The sequence below is a fragment of the Dipodomys merriami genome, unplaced genomic scaffold (genome assembly GCF_024711535.1).
Source record: "Dipodomys merriami isolate MVZ:Mamm:240054 unplaced genomic scaffold, mDipMer1.0.p SCAF_4, whole genome shotgun sequence".
NCBI classification, from domain to species: Eukaryota; Metazoa; Chordata; class Mammalia; order Rodentia; family Heteromyidae; genus Dipodomys; species Dipodomys merriami.
This window is the reverse complement of record NW_027205603.1, coordinates 26680830-26705362: the sequence shown is the minus strand read 5'-3', so window position 1 is coordinate 26705362 and position 24533 is coordinate 26680830. Positions and strand designations below refer to the sequence as shown.

General features: G+C 36.2%; 1 protein-coding gene across 3 annotated transcripts in view; it reads left to right on the top strand.

Moving 5' to 3' along the window:
- Pcmtd1 (protein-L-isoaspartate (D-aspartate) O-methyltransferase domain containing 1) overlaps window positions 1–21846 on the top strand; it is a 92457-nt gene extending 70611 nt beyond the window's left edge. For all 3 annotated transcript variants that reach the window (XM_069990701.1, XM_069990702.1, XM_069990703.1), the window contains 3 exons: window positions 9862–10033; window positions 12757–12880; window positions 18792–21846. In XM_069990701.1, the coding sequence (XP_069846802.1) occupies window positions 9862–10033; window positions 12757–12880; window positions 18792–19159 (664 nt within the window). In that variant the 3' untranslated portion in view covers window positions 19160–21846. The remainder of the gene's footprint in view (window positions 1–9861; window positions 10034–12756; window positions 12881–18791) is intronic.
- Window positions 21847–24533: the final 2687 nt, after the last annotated feature.

Below are 24533 nucleotides of genomic sequence, written 5' to 3'. Positions count from 1 at the left end.
GCTTTTATAGTGATTAATTGGAGGTAACAGTCACATACAGATTCCTGCCTGGTTGTCTTTGAACTGGGATCTTCAGATCTCAGCCTCTTGAGTAACTAGAATTACACCTGTAACTAGCTTGGCAGCTTGAGTTTTTATTGGGGATGAGGATAAGTTAGGGAGGCAATGCATGCCTCATCTATCTATATCTATATACACCTACACCTATACCTGTACCTATACCTATATCTATACCTATCTATCTACACCCCCCCCCCCACACACATATAGTTGATAGCTAGTATCCTAATTTTATTTACTTATTTTTGTCAGTTGTAGGATTTGACCTCAGGATCTTTGTGCTGTCCCTGAGCTTTTTTTGCTCAAGGCTAGACTCTTCCACTTTTTTTGGGGGGGGGGGAGGCCTTGAACTCAGGGCCTGGGCACTGTCCCTGAGCTCTTTTTGCTCAAGGCTAGCACTCTGCCACTTTGAACCACTGTGCCACTTTGGGTTTTCTGGTGGTTAATTGGAGATAACGAGTTTCACAGCAGACTTTCCTGCTTGGCCTGGCTTTGAACCATGATCCTCAGATCACAGTCTCCTGAGTAGCTAGGATTACAGGTAATAGCCACCAGTGCCTGGCGAGCTCTATCACTTTGAGCCACAGCACCACTTAGGTTATGGATTTATATCCTCATGTGATATCCATTTGGAAGTTAAATGCTTCTAATGACTTTTGTCATTAGAGTAATTCAAAAAATTTGAAAGTTTTACTATATATGTCTTATTATACATTTAATACTAGTTTTCAGAAATTTGTATGTTTTGACATTAATACTTAAGAGTAATTTTACAAAAAATAGTACATGTTATGAGCAGATTTTTTTTTGTATGTGTGTGCTGGTGCTGGGACTTGAACTCAGGGTCTATACCCTGTCCCTTAGCTTTTTCAAAAACTCAATGCTGGTGCTTTACCACTTGAGCTACAGCTCCACCCTTGTGGCTTTTAAATCTATGGACTTTTTGCCCTAGCTGGCTTCAAACCAGGATCCTCAAGTCTCTGAGCCACTGGTTGTTTTTGTTCTGTTCTGGTTTTGTTTGTTTGTTTTGACAATCCTGGAGAGTGGACCCATTACCTCATGGTAAGGTATGCAATTCAACCACAGACTCATATTCCCAGCTCATAAACACATTTAAAAATCATGGCAAACATTCAAATGTTGGTACTGACAACCTTGAAAAATAATCATCAGACCTGTCAGTTAATGTATATTAACATCCATTAGAAATGGCCTGGGAAAATCTAATCACTATAAACACATTTAGAAGAAGTAATTATTCAAGCATACAAAGGTTTACTGTCATATGGCTTACCTGTCACATTTCCTATAATATATTTAGACATTGCTTTTGATCCAACAATTTCTCTAATGCTTTACTACATGAAGAATCACTGTATTTACTCTCAACACTGCTTTGAATAATGCTTGAATTATTTTGAGATGATTTTGATGCAGTTGGAAGGGAAAACACTTGAAAAGGTAAAGTCTTCATTTTAATTCAATAGGATATATGAATGGTATAAGTACTTGGAGATCAAGAGTTCCATATTTCCCTTGGTTTTCCCCGTAAAAGAAAGATACAAAGTTTTGTGTTGTTTAAACAAAATAGTTATAGTACAAATATATATTTTTAACAAAATGCTTTTTAAAAGATAAGCTTTTGTGATTTAGCAGGTTGTTACGGATGAGGTATGAGAACAAGGTAGGATTTTTTTTCCCATGTCCTTGAAATTTCTTTATTCCATTGGAATAATTGTCTAAAATTTCAATGACAGTTTCCTGTGGCACCTGATAAACTAGGTGTGCAAATTGTTAGCCCCCACTTCACAGTGTATTGAAGGGGAATGTTGTTTTTTCTACTCTCAGTCAGCTCCTAGACCTAGACTATCCGTCTAAGAGGGAAGCTACAGGGCAAGGCTAGGTCACCCTGATCTCCTAGCAGCTTATCAAAAGAATTATATGGGCAAGTTGGCAAGGTTCCTGCTGTGAACGAAATCACCTGTCCATCTCCAGATGAAGATAGTCCAACATACACCAGTAAAGAAAACTGCTAAGGTAAGTGCTTAGAGTCCTGGTCTTTGGGCAAGTGTTCATGTTCTAAACCAAGATGTCTATGTGCTCTGTGATTTTTCAGTATACATTTTATAGTAAGTGTGTCTGCATATGCATCTTAAAAAGTGTATAGTCATTGTTTTGCCAGGTTAAATCAATAGATGAGTGATTATTATACACATTTCAGGATTGGATTTTTTTGTTCTGAGAATTTTTCTTAACAAATTTCTAATTTTACTTACAACATAAAATTTTAGTGAACTTCTTACTTCTAGTATAAAAGCTTGGGAGAGAACACATGAACCATTCTGAACATGTTACAATTTTGGTATTTTTAAAATCCTTTTATTGTTCTCGGTTTCATTTAATGTATGGTTTATGTGAAAAAAAAATTCAGACTTCCTTTTCACTATTTTAACTTAATTTACCTGTGTACTTTTATAAATATTATAGTATCATTTTATAACCAGACTTTCTGGTTATTTTAATGCTATCATCTTAAACAAATTATTAAAAAATTGTATTTGAAATTGCGGTTGAAAATGTCTTTTATTTGTAGGAGTGTTGAAAGTCAAGATACTCAATACCTAAGGAAGAAAAATGTTGTCTCTCTCTTCTCTTTTGTTTTCGGTTTTTCTCTTCTCTTTTCATTTCTTTCTGTGTAGGTACTAGGCTTGAACTTGGGGCTTGGGCTCTGCCTCTGAATTTTTTTTGCTCAGAGCTAGTACTCTACCACTAAGCCACAGCTCCACTTCTGGCTTTTTGGTTATTAATTAGAAATAAGAGTCTCATGGACTTTTCTTGCCTGAGCTGGCTTTGAACTGCATCCTTAGGTCTTAGCCTCCTGAGTAGCTAGGATTATAGGTATGAGCCACCAGTACCCAGCTCAGAAGCATTTTGAGAGTAGAGTTTTAGTCATTTGATTGTTATAAACTAACTTATATTAAATGTTGTTATAAAAATAAGGCATAGTACAAGTATCAGAATATAAAACACTTAGTATTTTCAAAAATATACCTATATACTCTATATATTTATGTATCTATTTATCTGTCTTTATCTGTCTGACTGTCTGTCTGTCTATATATTTTAAAGTTTATAATCCATTTATTGGTTTTTAAAAAATGTATTTTGGGGGCAGGAAATGTGACTTAGTGGTAGAGTGCTTGCCTAGCGTGCATGAAGCCCTGGGTTTGATTCCTTAGAACCACATAAACTTGAGAAAAAGCTAGAAATGGTGCTATAGCTTATGTGGTAAAATGCTAGCCTTGGGCAAAAGAAGCTCAGGCCCTGAGTTCAAGCCCCTATTCTGGCCAATAAATAAATAAATATTAAAAAAATGTGTCTTTGCAATCTGAAGGCTTTTTTCTTAAATAACTGTGGAAGATTCACATATTGTAGGTAGAAAATTAAGCTACAGCTAAAAGTGTAATAAATAATCTCCAATGAGGCGAGGCTCTTGATAGACATTTTTCTTACATTTCCAGATTGGTAGTATTTTGTTTTGGTAGTATATGTGGCATAAGGCTATTTTCAATATATTTTTTTTAGTGCCAGTATTTTCTCCCAGTTTTACATGTAATCTTCAATTTTTATAATTTTCATAGCTATAAGTACTCCGTTCCTCTTAGATTATAGTCTTAAATTCAAGTAATCTTTTCAAGTGTTTTCTTAAATTAATTTGTAAAATGAAAGTGAAAAGACTATGTATTTATGTACTTATGGCTTGTCTCCAGGGGTAAAATTCTTGGCAGCAAACTTGAGGCTTTCGGCTGAATCCCCAGTACTGCACAAAATAAGTTTTTAAAAGGCTATATGCATTTGTGAGAAATATATAATTCATTTGTATTAGTAGAAATTATTTATTGAAGGATTTTATTTTGCTCTGTAGTGATTGTAACACTTCAGTTTGAGGTATTCTTTCTTAGATTGTCATGTTAAGGGAAAACATTCAAATTATTTAAATTCTTTTTTGTTGTTGTTGTTGTTGTTGGAGGACCTGGATCCCTGAGCTCTTCAGCTCAAGGCCAGTGCTCTACTACTTGGAAGCCACAGTGCCACTTCTGGTTTTCTAGTGGTTTATTGGAGATAAGAGTCTCACAGACTTTCGTGCCAGGGCTGGCTTTGAACCTTGATTCTCAGATCTCAGCCTCCTGAGTAGCTAGGATTCCAGGTGAGAGCCACTGGAGCCTGGCTCAGATTATTTTCTATAATACTAAATTTGTTTAATTTGAGATCTTTGATCATGTGACAATTGATTGATTGATTTTTGGCCAGTCTTGAGGCTTGAACTCAGGACCTGGGCGCTGTCAAGCTCAAGGCTAGCACTTTACTCCTGAGCCACAACACCACTTTTGGCTTTTCTTCTGTGTATGTGGTGATTTATTTTTTAAAGCCAAGAGTTTATTTTTACAATTTGAATTTTGCTTTTTTTTAGTATGTTGGAGTGCAAATAATGTATTTTATAATACAAAGTTACAGTTCTTTTTTTAAAGTTTTAAAAATTGTTACAAAGGTGATATACAGAGGGGTTACAGTTACATAAGTCAGGTAATGAGTACATTTGTGTGTGTGTTTCTTTTGTGGGTTTTTTTTGTGTGTATGTGCAAGACTAGGACTTGAACTTGGTAAGTACCAAGTTGCTTGATGTGTGGTACTCTAACGATAGAGCCATGCCTCCAATCTTGAAGCTGCAGTTCTTGTAGTAGCCAGTTTGGTAAAACAAGAACCATCATGTTACTATAGAGAGTGCCATAGACATGCTTTTCCTGTAACTTTAAGTGTAGGAAAATTTGCTTTCCAGCTTTGAGATTTTATCTTGATTATTGTATTTTACTTGCCAAACTTGGGTTCATATTCATATTCAAAATTGATACACAGGAAAGTTGAGACAATGTTTGCTTCTTTTGTGGTTCACTGACTTAATGAATCTTTTGAGGACCATAAACAGGTGATAAGGATAAAATTAGATTCAGAAGAACTATCCAGCAGAAACACCAGGAATATGATTAAGAAGGAGTGTAGTATGTATTAAGGAGAGAGTCCTGGAAGCATCTAGCTACATATAATAAATGAAAGAGTAGTTTTCAGTATTTCCCTTCAGTGAAACTGTTACTTGAACTGATAAAAAAATCATGGAGGTCTCCAAAGGGAAGAAACTTATATCTGTCCCTTGGGTTGGTGATATCACAAAAATATTTAGGACATATAGAGATAGAGACTAAGAAAGTTCAAAGGGCATTAAAGAACAAGGCTGCAGGCATAGGAGAATATGCTTCTGTCAGGAGATTGATGGTGAAGAAGTGGTTTGGGAGGTTGGTAACTCACCTTAGTATGGTAAACACTTTTATTGGGTTTAGAATCCCAGGTATGCTTTAGTCATTCTTGCTATTACATAGTTTTGACATTAAAAAATTATTGAGATATTTTACATATTTTATACTAAATCTTTGAAAACTTACGTGAATTTTATACTTAGAGCACAGCTTAGCTCACTTTGGTCTAGTCCTATTTTAACAGCTCAATCTCCCTATGGGACTAGCATGTGCCATCTTGGATAGTATGGCTCTAGATTGTGTTGTCTTAGCTTGCTGTCACAACTTGTAATTTCTTAGAGAATATTCCAATGATCCCCAAGGCTTTCAGTACCCTTTGGTTCTCAATCTTAAGGAATTATATGTCTTTACATCAAAGCATTTATCACAGTTGTAAATTGCACTTTTTTTTTTTTTTTGCAAATTGTACTTTATACCTCCATCTGGCTTATAGACATGAGCATTTTCCATTGTATTCCTGGTTAGCACTCAACTCACCGCTGATGCCCAGTAAATAGTATCTGACTGTAGAAACTAGGCAGTTCCTATTATTAGGTAACCTGCATGTGTTCGATTTTTAGTCAGGCACTATGTTTTTTCTAATTTATTTTATTGTGATGATAATATATTAAATATCACTAAATACATCACCTTGTAATGATATTTTCCTTTTTCTGTAAGCTGCTGTATATTTTTATCCAGTAGGAAGTTTTTAAAACTAAATAAGATGGATGATGGAGCATGCCTATAATCGAAGGTACAGAGGCAGAGAAAGCCTATCGACCAGCCTAGGCAAAGTTAACAAGGGCTTTGGGTAAACCTCAAGTGGTAGATCACAGTAGGGAAGCTCCAAGTACAATACTCAGCACTGCAAGCAAACAAAAAGTCTAAATACATTTTTGAATTGACTTAACAGATTTGATGATAAAATCATCAAAAGTTTCGCACTGTCCTCAAAGCCTGTATAGTTTAATAGAATAGTTACTAACCACAAGCTCAAAGTGAAATATTCTGGATTTTGAAAACCTAATTAGAGGCTTGGAATAAGAATAGAATAAAAAACATACTATTCATGATGGTTTTAGTTTATTTATATGCCGAGATTGTAATATGTTTAATTTATTGAAATTAAGTAAAACATGACATGGTTACTTTTTCTTTTAAATCTGATTACAAAAAACAGAGGGGCTGGGAAGGTGGCTCAGTGGTAAAGTGCTTGCTTTGCATGCATGAGGCCCTGCGTTCAATTTCTCAGCACCACATAAACAGAAAAGACTGGAAGTGGCCCTGTAGCTCAAGTGGTAGAGCGCTAGCCTTGAGCTGAAGAGCTGAGGGACAGTGCCCAAGCCCAGAGTTCAGGTCCCACGATGACCAAAAAATAAATAAGTAAATAAATAAATAAAACAATTATATAAAGATCATCAAACGTTAACTTTAAATTAAAACAATACTGTAATTATAAAGGTAATATTCAGAGGTATTACAGTTACATAAATCAGGTAATGAGTACATTTCTTTTTGGACAATGTCACCCCTTCCTTCACTCCTAGTTTTTTCCCTTGTCCCCACCTGCAAGTTGTATAGTTTATTTTCCACATAGTTTCTATTGAGTACCACTGGGTTTAAATTATTTGATTATTAAATTTCCTGCTCACATTCATCATAGCAATTATAAGACTGATAATAAATATTTTTACATAGAACTTTTTGAGAAGTTCTGTTTTCTTGCTGTTGTTTTTAACTGTGTTGAGTATGCAACCCAGGGTTGTACACTCACTAGGTAAGCACTCTACCACTGAACTACATCTCCAGTACTTCAAATATTTCTTCAAAAAGTTTATTTAAAACTCAATAGTTATTAAACCATGTGACCCACAGTATCTAATTACTTAAATTGTTTTGAGCATATTTAAAATAAGCAGAGATTGTGCCATAGTCTTGTATAAGAGAAATTATGTCACCCCCCACCCCAGCATAGGTAAATTTATGTTTTTAAAAAGTAAGACTTAGCTGGGAATGTATGTGACTTAATGGTAGAGTGCTTCCCTAGCATGCATGAAACCCTGGGATTGCTTCTTCAGTACCACATACACAGAAGAAGCCAGCAGTGGCACTGTGGCTCAAGTGGCAGAGTGCTAGCCTTGAACAAAAGTACCTCAGGGATGGTCAGTAGGCCACTAAGTTCAAGCCCCAGGACTGGCCAAAAAAAAAAAAAAAAGGCGACTGTGAAGCTGTTATTTGAATTGTATCTAGAAGGGAGAGCAGATGTCTCTTAAGGGAAGAAGGTGAGGGATGAGCATTTCTCTCAGAGGAAATGGTACTTTGTAATCATTCTTGTAAGGAAGTAGAAGCAAGTCACTCAAACTGACTGCAACATAGTATGTGCAGGATGAGGCAGAGTAAGGAAATGTCAGAAAGCAGCTTGATTGTGGAGTCATTTTCATAGTCAGTTTTGTGTTTCTATAACAGAATATCTGAGCTGGGTAAAAGATTTGGCATCGCATGGTAGGAGTGTGTTGGAGAGTGGTAAGCAACATGTTTGGGATAAGCCAAATGTGAGTCAGCCTTGCTTGTAATTATGACTGATGTACTCCCTGACTCCTAAACCAGCCCATAAGATGGGGTCAGTCCTTTCTGACAGTAGTTTCCCCATGATCTAATTACCTCTCACTCAGGCCCACATTGTAAAGATTTTACTATCTCACAACCTAGCCAGACTAGGGACCAAGCTTCCAGTATATTAGTCTCTGGGGGACTCACTTTCACTTTATCTAAATCATACCGATCACAAAGATCCCACATGGTATGACTGAAGTTTGAACTTCTCTGTTCAGTGGGAAGCAAATAATAGAAGAAAGACCCGAAAATGCAAACAGTGAGGTGGCCACTATAGTGGCAGGAATAATATGACATGGCCTGGCTTAGTGTAATGTATAGAAATGAGAGTGTAGAGTACATACTGTTCATGCCTAGCTGCCTACTACCTTCCACCAAAGAAATACAGAATTAGGATGGGGCATACTTTTGGTAGACTCTTCTTTAAATATGTGTTCATAATGTACTTGGGTTTTAATGAATTTTAGTGGAAACCTCCTGTGTTCACTTTTAATTACAGGATGTGATTTTTAAAAGGTAAAATTGATTGTGATTCAAGTCAGTGTCATTTTTCACTGCATGCTGAAGCTTTTCTTTTCTCTTTAAAATATATTTTTTGGCTATCTCTACATAGTTGGTACAAAGGGGCTCAAATTCAATGTAGACAAAGCTTTTCTTTTCTTTTTTCTTTTGTTTGTTGGTATTGAGGCTCAAAGTCAGGACTTGGCTGCTGTCCTTTAGCTTTTTCTTGCAAGACTGGCACTTTTGTCACTAAAGCTATATTTCCCCTTCCTGTTTTTTCTTTTCAGTTAGAAATAAGAGTCTCCTGGACTTTTCTGCCCAGGCTGGCTTCGAACTGTGAACCTCAGATCACAGCCGTCTCAGTAGCTAGAGTTGTGTAGGTATGAGCCATCAATGCCTAGCTTTGGCCAAAGCTTTTCATTCTCAAATAGCGTGATTTTGCAAGGTGATCATGCCCACTATAATCAATTTGAAAGGCTTATGAGTTAGTTTAAAAAATGACATGTCTTTAAAAGGATTGCAGTGTGCATTGGGGTTTTAATTACATGTTATGTATTAGCCTCTTTTTTGGTTTTGTTTGTCAGAATTTAAGACAAAAATTTAAATAACATAGTTTAGAGAAGCCTAATTTTTTTGTACCATGAGCCAATACTTTAACCAAGAACAAGAGGTCTGAATGAACTTTGAAACCACATCTCTTTGTGTTGCATAGGGAGACAATTGAGGCACAAGCATCAGTAAGAAAACCAGTATTCATTTTGTTTTCTGACCCAGTCTTACAATGTTATTCAGCCAAAAGTTAATACAAGAGCCTGTCTGATCTTAAGTGATTGTAAAGACTATGATCAGCATGCTGGTATCTCTTCTGACAAAGCTCTGCTACTGTAATTCTCTGCAAAAGTGTCCAGAAATAAGTACTTGTATGAGACTTTCTCATTTCTGCTGCCCCTTCAAATGATGGTTTTTTTTTTTTTTTTTGGAGGGAGGGGAGAAAAGACAACGGGAAATAAACCCCTTTCTCATTTGTTGGCTCATGATTCTCATCATTTAACATTTTAGAGGCATCACTATATTAGTGTTGGACATTTTATTGTACTCATTTTTTAAAGCCCTACTGAGGTTTCCGTATGGCCTTAAATAGCTTAAAGTTTTAAGAACATGTGCCTTGTATCTGAGAACAAAAACTATACTTCATTAGTGCTGAATATCATAAGTATGGTTAAAATTGATTTTAATAATTTTAGTAGCATCATTATTTTAAGGACTGGGCTATGGTATAAAGTTTTTGATTTAGCCTTTTGTTTAAGTGACTAAAATATTTGTTTTTTTTGTGCAGATTTGAGTTCTGTGAACCTGCATTTGTGGTTGGTAATTGCCTCCAGATAGCATCTGATAGTCATCAGTATGACCGAATTTATTGTGGAGCTGGAGTCCAGAAAGACCATGAAAACTACATGAAAATCTTACTAAAAGTTGGAGGCATACTTGTTATGCCTATAGAGGATCAGGTACTTTCTACTGTTCTTTTGCTTAGTATCATAAGAAACAAACCCATTATCTTCAGAACATAAATTGTTATTTAGTGATTTAAAAGGCATCTTGTAATTTCTAAAGAAGACAATTGTATAGAAAAACCATGAAATAGTCTAGGCAGGAAAGTCTATCAGACTACACCTGCAAAATAACTAGCAAAAAACCATGCCAGAGGTATGGCTTAAAGGGTAGAAACTAGTATGAGCAAGCAAGCTGAAAAAGCATGAAGCCCTAAAAGAAATAAAACCCAAAACATGAAACAGACTCTTATTAATTACTTAAGCAAAACAGATATGAAAGCAGTCCTATGGAGCTGAGATGCAGGCTCTCAGTAGCCATCAGCTCCTCACTGTATGAGTCCTTGAGCAAGTGGTTCCTTAGCTTCCTTACCTGGAAAGTGTTAAGTTGAATGAGATCACCTCCACCAGTAGCTTTGGGCCTAGTGTTCTTCAATTCTCTGAACATATTGAAAAGAAGTCTGCTTTGTGCCTAGTTTGAGCTGTTCAACTTCATTAATGAAAGAAGTAAATTTCCAAACTTTATTTGGTACTTTCTAAATACATCCAAAAATATTCTTTAATGTTTTATGAGATTTATTAAATTTATCTTTTCTTGCTTTGCTTTGGAATTGTAAACCATCATATAATGTGTTTATAAATATATAAGTGAAATTAATTATTTAGAAAGATCTTTTCAAAAGCACGTTAACTTTAACATTTATAAAAATGCATTTTAAAGAATATTCACATAGCCTCATTTTGAATTACTTAAAACATCTTGAAGTTTGCATAGTAGAGTTAGATTATCCTTAATGACTGACATCTGGAATGGGAACTGTATAGTTTATGTATGTTTAGTAGGAGTCTCTTAATGTCACATCATGTCATTTGTAGCTAAGTATATCTCATCATCACCATGCATTGTACTCTGTATCAAATTGTTGGTCAATTGCCATAAAGGCAGAATATAAAGATATGATATAATAAACATTCTTGGAAGGGCTTGGGATGTTTCTCATTGGTAGGATGCTTGGTAAAAGGTAAGCAACTGACTTGCCTACATTATTTTTGTTTGTTTTTGGTTGGTTGTGGGACTTGAACTTGGCTTAGGTGCTGTCCCTCAGCTCTTCAGCTCAAGGCTCATGCTCTACCACTTGAGCCACAGTGCCACTTATGGTTTTCTGGTGGTTAATTGGAGATAAAAGTCTCACAGACCTTCCTGCCCAGGCTGGCTTTGAACTGCAATCCTCAGTTCTCAGCCTCTTGAGTAGCTAGGATTACAGGCATGAGCCACTGGCACCTGGTCTACCTTATTAACACCAGAAAAAAAGTTCTTGGAAAAATGTTGCTATTTCTTTTTCTTTAATGACATATTTTCAGTTATTTATTTATTTGTTAGATTGTTTATTTTGAGACAAGGCCTTAAAATCTGTCTAATGCTGTCCTTGAACTCCTGTTTTCACATATTTAAAATATTACTTCCTTGCCAGATGTGAGTGGTTCATGCCTGTACTCCTAGCTATTCAAGAAGCTGAGATTTGAGGATTGCATTTCAAAGTTAGTCCAGGCAAGAAAATTCATGAGATTTTTATCTCCAATTAACCACCAAAAAGCCGGAAGCAATGCTGTGGCTTAAGTGGGAAAGTGCTAGCTTCGAGCAAAAAGCTTAGGGGCAGTGCCCAGGTCCTGAGTTGAAGCCCCAGGACCTTCCCCCACACACTAATAATAAGTAAAATAAGGTATTATTTCCTTCACATTTTACTAAATAATTTTGCTATGTAATTATACAAATATCAAGTACAGTAATGAGATGTTTTTTAGAATATAAATTAAAGGCACTGAACTTGACAAACTATACACTGAGTTAATTATTTTTGATTGGTATTTGACTTTTTTGTTATTGTTGTTGGTCATGGGGCTTGAACTCTGGGCCTGGGCTCTGTCCCTCAGCTCTTCAGCTCAAGGCTAGCACTCTACCACTTGAGCCACAGCACCACTTCCGATATTTGACTTTTTATGGGTGTAGTCTTTTTGTGACTTTATGCATATCAGGTTGGGGTTATAATTAACATCTAATTGATTACCATTGTGGTAGAGTACAAAGTAAATTATTGGTATAATTATCAAAATACGGCTTTGTTGGGTGGGTATGGTGGCTCAGTCTCAGCTACTCAGGAAGTAAAGTAGTAAGGTCATAGTTTAAGGCCAGCTTGGGCATTAATGTGTGAGATCTCATCTCAACCAATAAATTTGCACATCTTTCATCCATAACTATATGGGAGGCATAAATAGGGGGTTCATGGTCCAAACCAGCCTGAAGAACTAATTGAAGAATAACTAAAGCAAAAAGGACTGGGGGCATAGCCCAGTACTGCCAAGAAAAAAAATACATGTACATGGCTTTGTTAATAATCATATGGCTGAACCTCTACAGAAAGTTGAATCATTTGTTTATATGTATGAATTATAGTGACACTTGTAGAAGCTATCAAACTTCAAATCTAACATGCACACTTGCCTGGTCATACCCAGTGTCCATCTATATGGCAGTTTTTTCATTCCTTCTGTTAATTTATAATAAATCTTAAATGGAAGTAATTGGTGTTTAAATATAAGTGGTGTTTACCTCTTAATGCTATTTCCCTCAACATAAATTTCTGCCTATAAAGTAATTATACCTTAATCTTTTTTCACTCTAGTTAACACAGATTATGAGAACTGGACAGAACACTTGGGAAAGTAAAAATATCCTTGCTGTTTCATTTGCTCCACTTGTTCAGCCAAGTAAGAATGATAATGGCAAACCAGATTCTGTGGGACTCCGTAAGTAGGCTCTGAATTCTTGATTGAATTGTCACTCCTAGTGCTTAACTTACAGGCTGGTGATTTAGTAGACTATGGAAATATAATGAATCAAATTTGCAACCATGTATTCAGTTGGTTTCAATATGGATTTATTCACATTGAACAAAATAAAATCCCTATCATATGTAAGACACTTAAAGTTTTCATTATGGAAACCAAAGGGACAGATAAAACAAAAGTGCATTTATTAATTACAGTTTGTGATGTGGAAGAAAATAAGTGGTTGTGGGGAGGAGCATCTGCTTTAACTGGTAAGGCCTTTCTGTGGAGGCAACCTCTGAATTCCAACTGGAATACTCATAAGGGAACTTGCCACGTCAAGATGTCATGAAAACATTTCCCATACAGAGATAGCAAAAACAAAACAAAATACAAAAAACAAACCACAAAACTTTAGGCTTAAAAAAACAGCTTGATTACTCCTAGACCAGAATTATGATTCAGTGTGTATCTCATATTCATGTAGAAATTGTTTAGGCTATGGAAGATGGATTAATTGGAAAAATAAAATGGGGTAACAAACCGTGTAAAATCTTTTCTTGTACCCAAGTAACAAGCAGATACTGACAGAGATAAAATTGGTTGAAGAAAGATAACAGACTCTGTGAGGAGTGTGGGTAATAAAAAAAAGAGTGGCTGACTGAGTGGTGGTACCATTATTACTATTTGGAAGATTATGTGACAGACTCTGAAAATAGGAAAAAAAGCAGGCATTTCCTTTTGCCCTGCTGTTAAGTCAGGGGGGAAAAACCAGCCACGTAATAGAAATATAAACTGAGAATCCTCAACATTAGGATATCACTTTAAGTTATAGTTGGATGAAAATGAGTGAGGTTACATAAGAGGAGAGATACGGAAGAGGTGTTAAGGTCACACATTTGATCCACCCAATTTGTAGCTGAAACATAAGACATATCAATGAGAGGACATTCCAGAGAAGTTGGAGGACAGTATGTAGAGGACCAAGAAAAGGAAGTAGTTACCTTATTGAGCGTATTCAGACCTTTAGAAAGAAGAGAACAGTATTAATTGGTTTGGAATATGTCATAGTTTTGTTAATAATGAACTAAATAGAACCTCTTGATTCAATTTGCTTTTATTTCATAGAATGTAGCCTTAGAAAGAGAGTTAACTTTGTTTTTGATATTCATTTGTTTCTCCTCTGGTGAGCCATGTGACTTTGGGATCTTTTTTTTGGGGAGTGGGGTGGGGGTCCAGTCATGGGGCCTAAACTCTGGACCTGGGCACTGTCCCTCAGCTCTTCAGTTCAAGGCTAGTGCTCTACCACTTGAGCCATAGCGCCACTTCCGGCTTTTGTGGTGCTGAGGAATCAAACCCAGGGCCTCAGGCATGCAAGGCAAGCGCTCTACCACTGAGCCACCTTCCCAGCCCATGACTTTGGGATCCTTTAAAATGACTTTGACAAAACTGAGCACTGATGACTCATGCCTGTAATCCTAGCAACTCAGGAGGCTGAGCTCTGAGGATTGTGTTTCAAAGCCAGCCTGGGCTGACTTTTATCTCCAATTAACCACCAGGAAACTGGAAGAGGAGCTATGGCTCAATGGTAACATGCTATCCTTGAGCAAAATTGCTCAGGGATGGCGCCCAGGCTGCAATTTCAAGTCTCATGACTGAAAAATAAAAATAAAATGTCTTTGACAAACTATATGAAGTAATGTTTGTAAAGTGCTTAACTTAGTTTGCAGTCTTTAATAATTGCTTAATTAAAAGTAGGGTTGGAGTTTGAGGAAGGTCAGTAATTTCCTTGTCCATGTTCTTACTAATTGAGAGCAGGACTTAGAAATCAGACTAGGGATTGAAAGAAAGTTCAACTTTATTATCAAGCAAATAAATTGATGGAAAAATTTAGGCCTGCATCATTTAATTAGACATTATAACGGGGACTAGCCATCCTCCCTTCAGAATGCAGTCAACGTGTATGAATTGTGGGGCATGTGCCAGAGCTGTAGTGACCAGCTACTTCATATACATTCAGACCTACAACAAGCTATTCCCCCTTCCTAGAGGAAGAATGTAGAGATGATACAGGACTCAGGGAAGGTGGGGGTTAGGAGAGGCTTGGTGGGAGTACTAAGGAGACATGTTGACAACCCTCAAGGTTCATAATTTCTGACTTTTTATATACTCTACCTCTCAGAATTAATCAATATTCCTTTTTGGTCATACTATCAGCTATTTTTTTTTAAATCTCTTATTTCCATTTTCTGAACTTTATTTTGATAACTATTATTTGATAAGATCAGAGGCACATAGGCATTGTGCCTTTGTGTTCTGTGTTTCTCCTCTAAGGGAATCTTCTTTTGGTCTCACTATGTGTGAATGCCTAGAGTTATTATGTCCCAGTGTATTTTAGATCTAGCTTCCATGTATGTGAGAAAACATGCTCTATTTGCCTCTCTGAGCTTGGCTTACCTCACTTAACATGATGCATTCCAAGTTTATCCATTTCCCTGTAAATGACATCCTTTCTAATGGCTGTGTAAAATTCTTTTTTGTATAGATACCACATTTTTTGGATCCACACATCTATTGTAGGACATCTGAGCTGTTTACATAAGTTGGTTATTGTGAAGAGTGCAGTAGTGAACTGGATGTGCAAGTGTCTTTATAGTATCCTGGCTCATTATGTTCTGGGTAGATGCCCAAGAGTAGTATGGCTGGATCATATGAAAGATCTATGCTTAGGTTTTTGAGGAGCCTCCAGATGGTTGTCCAGAGTTGTTGTACTAGTTTATATTCCCACCAACAGTACAATAGGGTTCCTTTTCTTCCACATCCCCACCATTTGTTGTTGTTCAACTTCAAATTGTTGGGCAATCTAACTGGGGTGAGATGGAATCTGCACACACAAAGAGAGAGAAAACAACCCTCCCCCCCCAAAAAAAAAAACAAAACCCAAACCCACAAAGAAATGAGTATCGGGAGGGAGATTCATTTTATTAGAATTATGAAATTTCTGGACTAGAAGGTTAACTTTCTTCTAGACCAGTCCATAAAGGGACATATGTTGATTGTTCGGCGACACAGAACTTTACCTAGCACAACAATCAAATGACTGCCACTGTATGAGTGTTTCCATAAAGTCTTCTTTTGGAGGCCATATATGTTGATTTCATGGGCACATGAGTTATTTTAATAGATTATATTGTGCTGTAGTCATTGACTACCTACTTATACTCCTTGCCAAAAGAAAGATTAATAGTAGAATAATTCTCCCTCCTACTTTTAAAAAACATTACAATTAGAGTTTATTATGATAACTTTCAATGGTCATAACTATGTGGAAAGTAATAATCTGATGCAATGAAAAATCCTCTGACATACTTTGACTTTGGCAGGGAGATACTGAAATGTCAGTATCATCATTTATAAGTACACTTCTAGAGTCCCCTGTGGGTTTTTGTTAATCCATCTCATTTAATCTTTGGTTGGCTCATTTTACCTTTCTTCCTCCCTCCCTCCCTTCCTCTTCATTTCTCTTTCTCTCTCATGCTGGTATTTGAACTCAGGCTTCATGCTTACTAGGCAGTTACTGTACCACTTGAACATGCCTCCAGCTTTTTTGCTCTAGTTATTTTTGAGGTAGAGCCTTGCTTTTTATGCTGGCCAGCTTGGAACATAATCCCTCTATTTATGCTTCCTGCTATAACTGATGTGATAGGCCGGTACTACTACATCCAGCATTTTCTGTTAGATGTGTCTCACAAACTTTTTTGTCTAGACTGGCCCAGGACTTTGGTCCTCCAGATTTCAGCCTTCTGTGTATCAAATGCCCATCGTGTGCCAACCTTTGAGTTAAGATGAGGTCTTGTGAATTTTTCTTTCAGTTTATTAGCCACAATTCTGCTATTGCCTCCCAAATAGAGCTGTGGTCCTGCACCACCAGCACCTGGCCCAAGTTTCCCCCCCCCCTTTTTTTTTTTTAACATGATTTGTGTTTGCTATTTCTCATATGACCTCCTTTAATAGAAAAATGATTTTTTTTTGTTTACCTTTATTCTGCTCAAACATTGTCAGCTCTCTAAGTACAGGGACTTTTCTAGTCCAAATCACTCATATATCTTAAGGGGGTTCTTAAGTGCTTAGGCTATTGAACAAGTCAGCTGTGAGAATGTTGTCATTTAGTGAACAGTTTTGGAAGGAGGAAGAGCAGGCAACATTCTGCATGTTTTAACATATAAGGAACAAGATGACACAAAACTAATTAATAGCAGAAGCAGGATTTGAAATCACATTCTTTTATAATACTTCAATTTCTACTCCATTTAGTTGAGTGCAGTTTCAGACAAATAGTAAAACAGGTTCTAGCCAAACATACTCAGTGGATCTTTTATTTCTATTTCAGGTTTCAGTACAGGATTAGCAAAGTAAAAGCCAGTTTAAAGTAGTTGTTTGTACAGGGCCACTGGGTATCTGCTAAATCTTTGAATTAGGTTTAAAAGCCTCCTACCCCAAAGTTCCATAAAAAACTATCTTCTACTGCAAGGTATGCTTTACAAATGGACTGAGAAATGCACAGAAAGCCTATTGTGGGATTGGTGTAGGTGATGCCCTGTTAATAGCCTGTCCCTACAATTCCTTTCCTCCATGAGCTCACAGTCTAAAGGAGAAGACGGCCCATACACAAAGAGGAGAATTTTACATGTTATAGCCAGTTGTAAGGGGCCATCAGAAAATACAGTACCAAAAGTAAAGAGATCAGTATGTAAATAAAAAATTTAATGCTGCTTGAATGAGCAGGGTTTATTTTGATTTGTTTATCGTTACATATTTGAAAAAGATCATTGGTTATAGTTTTATTTCCATAGAGATGGAATCCAGGCAAAATCAATTTCAGGTAGAGTACTGACAATCTATTTATGTGTTAACTGTTGGGGCAGGGTACAAAGAAGAGTTTGTGCTTTTAGGGCTTAGTTTGTGCTTTTAGGGAGATAGGAATGAAGCAGACAGGAGAGCTCCCCCAACTATAAGATATGTTTGATGTAAGTAAACAGAATTAGCTTAAAAAATATGTTGTTTCTGTAGGTTATTGTGTTTATTCTCAGCTTGCTATCTAGTGTTCCTTTACCATGAACCAGTTCTACTTGTTTATTTACAAAAAGAACTTGTGGGTGTAATGGCTTTAGAGGTCTGACAAAGACAACTATTCAAATTCTGTGCCTGTGTGTTTTTTCTAAATAGTCCTTTTCCTATAACTTAAATAGTATAAAAGGATGTGCAGAGTAAAGTCATTTTCCTATTCTTGTCCCAAACATTTTTGTCCTCACGTTCCTTGCTTTAAATTCTATGTACCCTAACAGAGAATCTTTATGCATGTAACATGGCTATATAGGCACACACACACACACACACACACACACACACACACACACACACACACGTTTTTTGAGCTTTTTATTTTTCTTTATTAAGTTATTAATAAATTTAACAATCTGTTTTATAATTCTATAATTATTAATCTATTTATATTTATTAATTTTATTGTGATTATTATGGTGTTGTACAGAGGGGTTGCCATTTCCTACGTCAGATAATGTACATTTCTTCTTTGGACAATGTCACCCTTTTCTTTCATTTTCACCCAATTTCCCCTTCCCATCCCTGCCCAAGTTACATAGTTCATTTTCTACCAGTATACTGATAGCATAATTGCATTTGTTCCTTTTAGCCTCTGTTCCATCCAGTCTCCTCAATTCATGGAATGTTGTTTACAATGTATATAATAAGTACCTAAAAGTCAGTTTTTAGAGTTTTTGGTGTTTCTACAGTTTATTATGGAACACAGTTTGCTTTTGTTTTATGAAGAAAAGAACAATGTATAATATTTCTTTTTGTTTGTGTTTAGCCCCTTGTGCTGTCAGGAATCTACAAGACTTGGCCCGCATTTACATTCGGCGCACACTTAGAAATTTCATAAATGATGAGATGCAGGCCAAGGGGATTCCTCAGAGGGCTCCACCCAAGAGGAAAAGAAGGAAAGTCAAACAGAGAATCAACACTTACGTGTTTGTGGGTAATCAGCTTATTCCTCAGCCTCTAGACAGTGAGGAGGATGAAAAAATGGAAGAAGATAGCAAAGAAGAGGAAGAGAAAGATCACAGTGAAGCCTTGAAGCCAGAGGAGCCTCCTCAAAATTTACTAAGAGAAAAAATCATGAAGCTTCCCCTCCCTGAATCTTTGAAAGCTTACTTAACATATTTTAGAGACAAATAACTTAAATCAAGAGAAAAGAATGCCTACTGATAATTCCTTTAGTCTTGAAAATGTAGCAATTAGTAGGAGTTTTAAGAGAGAGAATTACTTCTTTCATAAGAGTGAATTGTAGTAGAAAAAAAAGTATAACTTGTTTCTGTCAGTAACAAAAATGATGTATTCAGTGATTTAAGAGTCTCTTTTCTAAAATCTATTTTTCTTTAAACCTTGGGAAAATGCTGTTGTAACTCAGAGTGATTTCAAAGTGGAATGCAACAACACTTAACACTTTGTCTACCATAAAGCCCTTTCTGATTCCTTACAGATTTGTAGTGGTGAGGGTTAGATTTAATTTTATATAAGGTTTAAATAATTGTTAAGTATAATATAACTTAATATTCTGATTTGAATTGCAGTTGTTTGCATTTCCTTTAGAAGAATTTTCTGATAGACTTAGTTACCTTACCTTGTTGCAATCACTCTTGTTGAGTTGCTGTAGATATATTCCGGGCAATGTATGAGTGCAATAATAATGCAAGATATTGAATCATTTAGCTTTAAAAAAAACCCCACGAATTTCATGAAATTTTGCAGCCCTACAATTTTTGCTCTTGCCAAAAGACATGGGGAAAATACCTGCTTCTCTCATAGCGATTCTAAGAGCACAGCAAGCCCATATTGAAGTAGAAAATGTGTATTTAGTACTACTCCTGATTTGTATGGGCCCTTCACATCTCCAGTATTTAAAATCATGACATTATCTTAACTCTAGAATTTCAAAATTTTCTGTGTCTAGGATTTTTTTTCTTGTAGTTCACTGTTTAAAGTATTTAAAAAAAGAAATCCTTATCCTGCCTGTCTCTGATTGTACAGACAGTGTGTAAGTGGATAAGCATGAATGACCACCACTTTCTTGGGTAGAACCAAGTAGCAGGGCCAAAGCGGTGTGGTCAGTGAATGCACTTTAGCAAATAGGACTCCTACTTTATCTGAGTATTTATCCTTGACAAGGTAGGGGTGAGCTTGCCTATATTTGCTTTGGAACTTTCTAGTATAAGTAGTCACAAGAATTGTGTGGAGATTGCTTTGTGTTGCAAATCTGGTTCAGAATTGTAGTGTAATCTCTGGGACCGACACCATGTTCACTTAATTTCATCCTGTATTTTTCTATTTCTTTGGTAAAATCATAATAATTGTTTTTTCTTTCTTTCTTTTGTCTTTTTTTGCTTACCGGTACATACTTAAGCTTCATAGCTTTTCAGTGATAAGACCGGTAGTAAATGCAATTAAATTTTTTCTTCTAGTAAGTCTAGGAACAGTCATTCCTTGTTAAGAAAGTATATAATATAACATATTTACTATGTAGTGTTACATGGATTATATATATTTTTAAAGGGAAAACTTTGAGTATCAGTACCACCAGCACCACTGTTCTGAAAGCTGCTCACATTTGCTCAAGGAGACTCAATCATTGTAGAATGAAAAGGGTCATTATCTCCTCACTGTTTGAAAAATTTCAGCTCCAATAAATCTACACATCTAAGATAGTTGTTTGAAGTAATCTAAACATAAAATCATCCCAAATAATTGCAAATATTTTAATAATGTAAAAGACAATTTCACACAAGGCATTTGTTTTATACCTGTGGCTGAGGTGCATGTGTGGGGTGTTTGTGGAATTAGGGGAGAGTACAGTTTTTCTTAGATAATTACTAAACTTTTATTAAGAAATGCCTCATATCATTTTGGTCTAAAAGAAAATGTCTTTCATATCTAAGTGTTCATTTTGTTTGGATTATTTTACACTTTTAATAGATCTTGAAAACCTGGGAAGTTTTCCTGTATCTGCCCCCCTCTCCCATTTTATTGTTATTGTTACAGGAGCTGGTGTCAGACTTTGTAAAAAATACATGTTCTTCAATGATGATATATTTAGGAGAGTTTTTATTAAGGATGTATTTGAAAATTGATGTTTCCAGTATTGTCTTTCATTCTATTGACCTTGACAAAATACACAGTAGATTTTCCTGATGATTGCATTTTTTCTCAGTCACTGAAATGTATCTTTTATGTTTTTACATACATTATTTTACAGGTGTGACTTTATCACTGACTTTAAAAAAAGAGGTAGAATTAAGTGGAAATTCAAGTGAAACCTTTCTTATTAATGCAGATATATTGGAATAAGAATATTTTGGGTGTGTGTTTATTTTTTAATGAATTCATGTTTACTTGAGAATGGAAAACTATGCTTTATAAGTGGAGAAGTAGTAAATGAACATGAAATAAGAGTAAATAAAAGTGATGAGGAATATTGTCTTGGAATTTTATAGAAAGATAAAACATTAGCTATCAGGCAGTCTAGGTCTTTATTTTGTAGAAGACAAAGTAGACCTAAAGAGGTGGCATGTTTACCTACATCATACAGCTAGTTGGAGAAAAGACCTGAAATAACATCTGTCATCAGATAAACCTCAAGAATCTGTTGATGGCACCCTAGCTACCAAGAAGCTAAATGTAGTGCTTATTGGCCAGCATATTTGCTTCTGATTTTAATAAAGAAAACATCAAAGTAGCATACACAATACTTAAAATACAAGATGTGTGTTGATTTCTAGCAGTTTGAGATGATAAAAAGCAGATCCTGTTATATCATTGGAAAACTTGGAAAAATCATGTTAAATAAACAATGACATAATTAAACATCATTCAGTGGTTTTGACTTTTCTTTTTATTAAACATATACAATCTCTCCCTTTCTCCTTCTTCTCCTTCCTTCGTCCCCTCATCTCTTCCTTCCCCTGCCTCCTCCCTTTCTTCTGCTGGTACTAGATTTTGAACTCAGGGCCTTATGATCTAGGTGTGCTTTCTTTCTCTCAGCTGGTACTCTATCACCAGATCCTCCAGGTCTCAGCCCATTGAGTAGACTACAGGTATGAATCCCTGTCACCTAGCTCAGAATCTATCTTTGTTTTAGAGTCACCTAGTATATTCCTTTATGTTTAGCCTTTGTTGTGTCCTTACATTTAGATATATTCCTTATAAATAGCACATAGCTGATTTATTCAGCATTCTCACAATCATAATTTAATGATTTCTATTGATTTACATTAAAAATATTACTACTAATTGGCTGGACACCCATGGGTCATGCCTGTAGCCCTGGCTACTCAGGAGGCTGAGATCCAGAGGATCATAGTTTGAGGCCAGCCCAGCCACGCCCCCCCCCAAAAAAAGTTTGCTATACTTCCAGCAAAAACCTAGGATGGAAGCATATCTCCAGTGGTAGGCACCAGTAAAAACAAGCAAGCTGAGCAAGCACAAACCCCAGATGACCAATAAAACAAAAAAAAAACAATATTATTGAATGACTTAGTGATATACATGGCTTTCTGTTATTTATATACATATTTATTTATTTATTTATTTATTTATTGTGAACATACTGTACAGAGGGGTTACAATTACATGGGCAAGATAATGAGTATATTTCTTCTCAAGCATTGCAGCCTCCTTTGTTTACCCTTCACATCCCTTCCCAGCCTCTCCCCGTGCCCCACCCAATCTTCTCCTCCACCCCACCAAAGTTGTAAAGTTCGTTTTCGACATGACAACTTGTACTTCTCATTGTTGCAACGGGTCCACCTGTATCCTTAAACGACTTGTTTTTCCCCATCTCCACAAATTATACCGACATCAAATACAGTGAAAGCAGGGCTTATACTGTGGGGGAGGGACATACAAAGCAACAAAGAAATAATCTTATAAATGTGTTAGAAACAAATGCATGAAAGAAAAAAAAACATTTAAATACATATCTAAGGGTTCATTCTCCTAACATCACATTATCTGACCTTTTCTCTTTGACTCATACATATACAAGATATTGCAAATAAGGGAAATCATGGGACCTATGTATCTTTGGGCTTGGCTTATTTCATTTAATATAATTTTTTCCAAGTCTTTTCATTTCCTAACAAATGGAGCAATGTCATTCTTTCTGATGAAGGCATAGAATTCCATTGTGAATATATACCACATTTTCTTGATCCATTCATCTACTGAGGGGCATCTGGGTTGGTTCCAGATCTTAGCTATGGTAAATAATGCTGCAATAAACATAGTTGTGCTGGTAGCTTTAGTGTGGTCTTGTTTGTAAACATTTGGGTAAATGCCCAAAAGTGGGATTGCTGGGTCATAGGGGAGCTCTATGTGAAGTCTTTTGAGGAACCTCAATACTGCTTTCCAAAGTGGTTGAATAAGTTTACACTCCCACCAACAATTAAGTAAGGTTCCCTTCTGTTCACATCCCCTCCAGCATCTGTTGTTATTAGAGTTCTTGATTTTTGCCATTCTAACTGGGGTGAGGTGGTATCTCAGTGTTGTTTTGATTTGCATTTCTTTTATGGCTAGGGAGGTTGAGCATTTCTTCATGTGTCTCTTGGCCATCCTTCTTTCTTCTTCAGAGAAGTTTCTCTTTAAGTCTTTAGCCCACTTATTTATTGGGCAGTTGCTTCTTTGAGGATCTGTTGTTGGGGGATTTAATTTTTTGAGTTCCAAGTATATTTTAGATATGAGACCCTTGTCCATTGTATGGCTAGTGAAGATCTTCTCCCAACCCGTGGGCTTTCTATTGATCTTACTAGCTATGTCCTTTGCCATGCAGAAGCTCTGCAACTTCATGCAATCCCATTTGTCCAACCTTTCTTTGATTTGTTGTGTTTCCGGGTCTCTATTCAGAAAATTTCGGCCTGCGCCAAGGAGACCTATTCCATCCTGTAATGTTTTCAGAGTGTCTTCTTTGACTCCGAGGTCTTTGATCCATTTGGAGTTGATTCTGGGGCAGGGTGATATATAAGGATCTAGCTTTAGTTTTCTACAAGTAGTTAACCAATTTTGCCAGCACCATTTACTGAAGAGGCTGTCTTTCTTCCATTCTATTTTTTTAGCTCCCTTATCAAAGATTAGATGGCTATAGGTCTGTAGGTTCATTTCTGGGTTTTCAGTTCTATTCCATTGGTCCTGAGGTCTGTTCTTGTGCCAGTACCAATCTGTTTTGATTACTATGGCTTTATAGTAGAGTTTGAAATTTGGTATTGATATTCCTCCAGCAGTGTTTTTTCTGTTGAGCGTTTTTGCTATTCGGGGTCTTTTATTGTTCCATATGAATTTTTGGATTTCCTCTTCTATTTCCTTGAAGAATGAGATTGGAATTTTTATAGGTATCACATTGAATTTGTAGATAGCCTTGGGAAGTATTGCCATTTTCGCAATGTTAATCTTTCCAATCCAGGAGCATGGGAGTTTTTGCCATTTTCTAAGTTCTGTTTTGATTTCTTTTTTCAAGTTTTTAAAGTTTTCATCATAGAGGTCCCTCACTTCTTTGGTTAAGTTA